Raw genomic sequence first — 7,680 nt, 5'->3', positions numbered from 1 at the left:
GGAAACAAAATTATTACTAATATATTATTTTAAAAACAGACACACGATTGACACTCCAAATATAGAATTTTAATACCATTCTGCGCCTGCCTCGTGTCTTAGGGCAGCACGGATGCGAGGGTGGAGTTCACAAAGGGACAGGACGGGCGAGGGTGCCAAGTGGCGGTGGCAGCGGTGGGTGTGTTTGTAACCTGAGAGCAGGCACAGGCTGTCCGTCTGTCCGTCATGCTCCCTTCTGCGGGTCTGTCCCACTTCTTTTTTCCCCCACCAGCGTGGGGTGCCATGTTTCCTGCCTGCTGGCGAGAAAGATGAGAATGCAAATTAGTGATCGGGTCCCGGGACAAAGGGAACACTTGAAGTTTTATTTAAAAATCGTGATGGCACTGAATGTTTGATGCTGTCTCTCATAGTTTGGGATCCTGGAAGGTCTGTGCCTCGCAGGCCTCAAGGGTCCTTTCACGCGGCGCCTGCTCTCCGTCCTGCAGATGCCAGGCTTCGTTGCCAGCCAAGGAGCAGCGCCGTGGCCGGTCGGCGTTCTCCTCCTCTCTGCTGCCAAGGGAGAGGCGGCGATCGCGGCGTGATGCGAGTGGGAGACGGGAATGCCATGGGCTGCAGGCTGGGGTGGGTTGAGGCGTCTCGTCAATGAACGTAGTGATCTCATCTCGGAAGAAGCAGGCGCTGGAGCTGGAGCCCCGGGGCATCAGCCCCCCTTCCAAGAACTGCCGTAGGGTCGTCAGCTCATCTTCTGGGGGCCGCCGGCGGTGCTGGTAGTCATGCAGCTGAGGAGGCAAGAAGCCAGGGCCTCCAGGCTTGCGGGGGGTGGAAATGCGGATGTCATCAGATGAAGACCACTTGTGTAGGAAGGATGGAGCGGAACGGTGGGCGGAGAAGATGTTAGTTTCATCATGTGACATTCTCCGGGAGATAGGGACCTGGAAAACAGAGAAGGAGGCAGGTGATGGAAGACTTGAAGAGACAGAACAGGAGGGGGGTAGCGGAGGCTTTCTCAGGGGAGAGAGTCAAGAGGACATGAAGGCGTGAGAAACTGACAGAGAAGGAAGTGGGTTGTGAGGCTGCCCCTGCTAGCTCTCGGCTCACCTGCAGGTAGTGCACCTTGTCCTGGGGCAACAACATGTGGTGCATGGGTAGCAGCTTGATGTCCCGGGAGTCCCGCTTCACAGCTGCAGCACCGTTTGCATCAAATCTCACTTTGCAGATCCTGCCATCGCCATAATCATCGCACACACCATCTGTTGGCAAAGAGGAGAACGGCAGTCAACACTCTTCAGCTATAAGAGGAGCATTATCAGGGCACCTGGACGCCATCCTAATGCTTGTCTGACTTCTGCCGCCCTACTTGCAGCCCTCAGGGCTCACCTCTGAACAAGGACCTCGTCTTTCTGCTTGCAGCAGCACTGAAGCACCCAGAGACTGCCCTGTTTCTTCAGTCTCACTTTTGAATTGCTCACTGCCAGAACTTGGACCTTTGGATCAGCGAGTTGGGCTGAGGCCCAGCATGTCACTTTTGTTGTGGTTTGGCAGCTGTACGCATCGTCTCTACTCTTGTGTCTACTGTGAAGGATGTTGCACTAATTTTTCCTGGATGCCAGTGAGTCCTAAGGCAGCAAGTGAGCGGCAGAGCCTTCTCCAGAATAAATTTTCTCATGGTTGCTGACTCCAAGCTATAACACGAATCCCACCTAGCCACCCACAACACCACTCCTAGTGCCATCAGGTCCTTTTCCCAAGGCAGACCCCTCTTTCCTCTGTAGTCTTTTGGGGAGGGGGTTAGTGAAGAAAGGTGACTGTGGGGTGGTGAGGAGCTTACCATCATCTCCATCTTCCTCAGACATGATAGCCACACACTGCTCCCACACGGTGCGGAGATCTGCTCGGTAGCGCTCGCAGGACCAGATGAAGGAGGGGAGCAGCAGGGTCTGCACCATGGAGCACCAGAGCACAGCCAGGACCATCCAGGTGGGGGCCGTATCATAGCGCAGGCTAAAAAAGCTCACGACCTTCAAGGTAAGAGAGAGTAGCAATGCCGAGAGAGAAGACAGAAGTGGGGATCAAGGGATAAAGATAATGTGAGTCAATTCTGTAGTAGAACATGGTCTGTCAGTAAAGGATTCATCAAGTAATGACCCTGTGCCCCTCTGAAGAACTGTTCCTGGGGTGTTGCCCCGGGTTTGCCAGACCATATTCCCAGCTGTCAGATCTCTAACATGAGACCTGGTGTAAGCATCCCTTCTTCCCCGTGCTCATTATGAGCTGGAGCTAAATAGGTGCTAACAAAGGACACAGCCACTGGAAAAAAAAAAAAAAAAAAAAAAAGCTGTGACTAAGCCTCTCTTCTCTTAATGGTTCCCTTTGAGAACTTCCCCATTTTCTCCAGTTTTGCACAAAATCAACCAGCCAGACAAAACCTGAATGCTGACTATGACCGTACAAGCAGAAGGAAAAAGAAAACTGTCTGCAACAGCTTTTAAAGCTGGTGTATCAGTTACCCCGAAGCAAACTGGAGAGATAGAAATCTCGTTGTTTTTACAGAGCTAGATCCCCCGTAAGTTTGCAGAACAATTTCCTCTCCTCTTAGCCACTTAAAACTTTCACAGTGGTTTTAGCTGTGTGGTGCGTATTCCCCAGCCACTTGAAACTTTCACAGTGGTTTTAGCTGTGTGGTGTGTATCCCCCAGGCTTAGACTTGTCTTAAGAAAACGCTGCTGCGGCAGGATGAGAGAATTACTGCAATCTTTTTAAAACCAGCCCCCAGAATAACACAGATTCAGATGTGGCAGCTCTGTGGCTGGTGGACAGAAGGCAGAGTTTCTTCTCTAAAACTTGAGAGAAACGGAAAACTAGTTTAACTGCAGACTCTCAAGGGAAAGGGAGAACTCGCTGCTTACCAAGATAGGCACCCCAGTGAGTGTGTCATAGAGGAAGACAATAGCACTGATGAGGTTGGTCATCTGCAAGGAGGTCTTGGCTGACTCAGAGCCATCCAGTGAAGACCTCCTTTTGCCTCGTACATCCTCCACCACAATGGCCGGCACGTTGAAAGTGGTGTGTGCTGATGAAGAGCAGGATGATGCTTCCTCTGCCCTCTGATGGCGGCACTGCCGGAGTCTTCTGTGTGCCCACAGGGTCTGGTAAAAAGTGATCCCCACGCACACCAAGCCCATGACAATTCCTCCGAGCAGCAGGAGGCTAAAGCAGACCCCGAAGCCCAGCCCTATCTTGCTGACGATGAACTGGCAGCCGCGGGCATAGTAGCGCTCGCCGTTGTTGTGCCAGCCGATGGAGGGCAGGGTGGAGAGGATGAACGATACCATCCAGATACCCATGACTGCGTGCAGAGCCTGCTTCTTGGCATTGCTCAGCCGGTAGTTGACTGGCCATCTCACCATCCACATCCGGTGGTAGGAAAGGGAGGCCACTGTGAAGCAGGTGGCCAGCGCCAGGGTGTAGTATGTGGAGACGAAGACCTTGCAGATGCTTTCATTCCAGTCGTAGTCGGAGGACTCACGCCGCAGCTGCACCACGGCATAGGTGGTGAGGGGCACTGCCGCCATGAGGATGTGGGTCCCAGCAAGGAAGCATAGCAGCAGCTCCAGGGGCTTGTGTTTCTGTTGCTTGGCCGTGATGCTGAGGATAATCCAAGAGTTGGCCAACAGGGCTAACATCCCACATGCCAGCCACCACAGGGAGTTGTTGTGCAAGGTGGACTCTGATTCAGAGTCCCCCATGCTGCCACCCCTGCTAGGCTGCACCCTGTCCCTGCTGCTGGGATTTCGGAAGAGGGTCAGTGGGACTCCGCACTGGGGGAGCCACGTCCTTCCTCATCTGCTGCCGCTGCGATGCAAGGTGTACACACGCTGCAGGAGTTCCTCAAGGCATTGCCACCAGGTGCTAGGCAGAACAGCCGTCAACTCCGTCTCACTTTCAGTCCTCCCTTTCCCTTCTGCTTGCTTATATTTCTTTCCCTAGTTCTAACTTTTTCACCTGTTTTTTCCCTTGTTCTCTTTCTCTCTTCCACCTTCGTTCTCTCTCTTTCTCATGAACGTTTGCCAGTGCTTCTTCCCTCAGTCGCTTGGGCTCACTTTTTTTTTTCCTCCCCATCTATTTCATCCCCCTCCTCCACTCTTCCCCCCAAAGAAAAAGCTCTCCTTACTTCATGTGCCCACCAGGCACCTTCTGTCTCAGGTACCACCTTCTGCTGGGACTGGTGAAGGCCACACGCAAGCAGGGACTGCTGGGGACTCCAAACAGTTTGGTAGCAGCAGTAGCACTGCTGCCCGGTGTCCTAGTGAATGAGGAGCTAGCCAAGAGTTTCAGAGAAGATGGGAGGCAGGACAAAGGTCCCGTGGAAATGGTGAGGGTGGCACATACACTGTCTGGTGTGTAATCCCCCTCTCACCAAATGCCACGCTCGTGGCTGGGTAGAGGTTCCTGCCAAGACAGTCAGAGAGCCACCAGCAGAGAGTGAACAAGACTCAGAGGGCTCCCTACCCAAGGCTTCACGGCACCCTCACTACATTGTCCTTTTTGCTGTCCTCCAGGGCTCTCAGCCTGCTCTTTCAAGCTTCCCTGCACAGTGCAGGGCAGAGCTGGCAAACAACAAGGAGATGGCAGGGAGGGGAAGATCCTTTTCAAAGGTTCCCTTGGAGATTCAGGGCATGAGGTTCACTGTAGAAGAGAGAAAAAAGAAAAAGTAATTTAAGATCATTCTATCTCCCCAGATCTCTCTCTCTCCTTGCCCACACAAACACCTTGTCATGATTTAGGCTGTGCAGAGCACTCCCTGTGTCTTTCAGGGAACAGACAAGCCAGATTTGCAGCCGTCCCTGTATACCTCAGGCTGGACTCTGGCCCCAGCAATTCCTTCCAGTGCTGCTGAGACACCCTGTGCTCTCTGCCCCTTCCAGTCTGAGGCTCCCCATCCAACGTGTTACTAAGGCCTTTTTTTTTTTAACAGAAGGGTTGATTCTCATCGCTCCCTCCACTCCGGTCCTGCCCTCCCCACGCACCCGCTGCAATCCCTCCTCGCTCCTGCCGTACCGCTCCCACGTACAGCTCCCATAGCTATGCCAGTCTTCAGACCTCAGCTTTTCTCCACCAGTGCTCTGGACTGTAACCTGCCGCTCCCGCCCCGTCCTGTCCTGTCCCATCCCCGGGTGCGTGCCACCGCTCCAGCAATACCCTGCCATCCCACAGTCTTGGAGCACAGCTCTTTCGGGCACACGCCTCACCCACCTACCGTGTTTCTGCTAGAGCAGCTCTGGTCTCCAGAGACCCCACGGTTACAAACCCAGCCAACCAGACTGCCAAACTAGTCCTGAGTCTACTCACCTTTGCCAGTGGTCCTAATGACTCACACCCCCTTCTCCTGTCCTCATCTATAAGGGATGCCCAAGCAGTATATTCCAGGAAGGTATAGGCCTGCTCCATGCCTTGACCAGAGCAGATGCAACCTTAGTTTTTCTGTGGATGGATGGGTGACCCGCCCCCCCCGAGTCTGAGCTCGTGGCTCTCTTCCCATCCCTTCCCCTTCCTTCTGCTTCTCCGTACTTTCTCACCCTCTCTGTAACCACCTGAGGCTTTTCCTCCTTCCCTCCCTGCTTGGAGCAGTTTGTCATGACTGGATTGGTGATGCCCCCAGTTCTGCCCTGGTTCATCTTTTTTTCCCCCCCCAGTGCCATCACTCTTGCAGTTAGGCCTGTGGCCTCTGGAGACAGTTACGCTAGCCAGCCCTGATAATCCCACGGGAACGAATTTCCTTGCAGCATCTCCTTCTGCCGCCCTTCCCACCCGGCTCCTTCTGGTGGCCCACGCTGTTCCCTCCATGAGGCAGGCACCCTCCCACCTCTGCTGGCTTAGGGGCCCAATTCTGCTCCCAGCCGCGGTGCCCAATTCTGCTCCCAGCTGCGGTCCTCCCGGCTCCCAGGGATGGGAGAGCCCCGGTGCCCATTGCAGGGATGGCCAGGTCGGCGAAACCCACCCTCACCTGGCCCTGCTCCCCGGCCAGACCCCCCACTACCCCCCCTCCCCCCTCGCCTTCACCCCACCGCCCATCCCACCAGCGGGCAGAGGACAGGCTGGTGGTCCCGGGGCTGCTGACTCAGGGGAAGGCAAGGGCGGGAGCGGGGGGTGTCCGCGGGAAAGATGACCCAGAATAATTGCAAGGAAGCGCGGAGAAAACCGGAGGGCTGGGGGATGTGGCCGGCCCGGGGCCGAGCTGCGGTGCTGCCCCCGCCGCCCCCTCCCTTTGCCCCCCTCCCGCTCTAGCCCGGCCACGGCCGCGGCCCCCGCGGCGACCGGAGGGGCGGCGGGGGGCTGGGCCGGGCCGCCCCGAGCCTCTCTCGGGCAGCTGCGGCGCGGCCGGGGCTGGGCTGGGCTGGGCGGGGGCCGGGGCCGCGGAGCCCGCGGGGCGCCCCCGGGGCGCGGCCGTGCCCGGCGGCGGCGGCGCCGCCCTGTGCGCGACGGAGCGAAGCGGGGGCCGGCGGCGGCGGCGGCGGCGGCGGCGGCGGGGGCCGATCGCGGCGGCGGCGGCGGGGGCCGGAGGGACCCATCTTACCTCTCGCCGGAGCAAGCGCTGCCATGGCGACGGGCGCCCCGCGCGGCTGTGCGCGCCTCTGCCCGGCTGTGCCGGCCCCCGGCCCCGGCCGCCGCAGCGGACGCCGCAGGCAGCCGGCCCCGGCCCCGCGCTCCGGCCATCCGCCAGGCGGGGCGACGGCGAGGGGCGAGGGGCGGGGAGCGCCGGCGGGGAGACGGCGGCGGGAGCAACCGCCGGGCCGAGCAGCCAGGGGGCGGGACGGCCGGACGGCAGCGGGAGCCGCCGCCCCGGCCCCGGCCCCTCCCGGCGGTCCCCGGTGACGGGGCCGGCTGTGCCGGGGGTACGGGCGGCTCACGGAGATGGGTCTTGGCCAGGGCCCGGCCACAGGGGCTGCTGCTGCCCGGCCTCAGCCCGTCCCACCTCATCCGCATCCCTCCTGCCCCACGGGGCAAGGCTGGCCGCCCCCCAGGAATAGGAGTTTCAGGATAAGAAGGTGCCGGGCTCCCATTCTCAGGGAAAGAGGGTTGTGAGGAAGCGCCCTAAGAGGTGTCGGGAGGATGGATGCCGACCTGAGGGGAAAGGCCAAAGATAGTGCGGAGAGAGGGGCCTGCAAGGGATGCTCAGAGAGCGGGGAGGCCAGGACAACCCCTGCCCGGGTGAGCCGTGGTAGCAGAGCTGACTCGGTTTGCCCAGCTGCTGCGGTGGCCTCTTCCCTCACCAGCCAGCAGCACCGTCCCACAAACAGGGAAGGAAGGCGATAGAGCAGGAGTAGTGCTCGCAGGAGTAGGTTGGTCATGTTGGAGGGGTAAAGCTCTGCCTCCAGCTGCGTCACCTCAGCGAGGGCAATCCTTGCGTCACAAGGCAACGGACATCTCACTTTCCCCAGTTACTGTCTTGCTACACCTTCTTTGTCCTTGTTCCGTTTAGGAGCTGATGTCTACCAAAATGTCCACGCCCCTCCATTGGAACTGGGGTTGGATGGGAGTCCATGTTTCTGGACACTCAGGGTGCAGCTGCATCAGCACCTCAGTTTGGATCAGGAGAACGTGAACAATTTAGGGGAAAGGACCTGCAAGATGAGTGACAAGCAGGCTCTGAGAACTAATGAGAATTCAGCTTTGCTTTGG

The 7,680-nt window shown here is 57.9% G+C and overlaps 1 protein-coding gene across 1 annotated transcript; it reads right to left on the bottom strand.

The window, feature by feature from the left end:
- Nucleotides 1-49: 49 nt before the first annotated feature.
- GPR162 (G protein-coupled receptor 162) lies at nt 50-6,813 on the bottom strand. Its single transcript, XM_063353695.1, has 5 exons — nt 6,575-6,813; nt 2,907-4,686; nt 1,829-2,018; nt 1,099-1,250; nt 50-932 (listed from the first exon to the last, which is right to left on the bottom strand). Exons 2-5 carry the CDS (start codon nt 3,744-3,746, stop codon nt 405-407), a joined length of 1,710 nt encoding a protein of 569 aa, XP_063209765.1. The 5' UTR covers nt 3,747-4,686; nt 6,575-6,813; the 3' UTR covers nt 50-404.
- Between the last annotated feature and the right edge of the window lie 867 nt (nt 6,814-7,680).

This window comes from Chroicocephalus ridibundus, chromosome 1 (genome assembly GCF_963924245.1).
Source record: "Chroicocephalus ridibundus chromosome 1, bChrRid1.1, whole genome shotgun sequence".
Lineage (NCBI taxonomy): Eukaryota > Metazoa > Chordata > Aves > Charadriiformes > Laridae > Chroicocephalus > Chroicocephalus ridibundus.
Note: the sequence above shows the minus strand (reverse complement) of the source record. Positions and strands in the feature narration are given on the sequence as shown.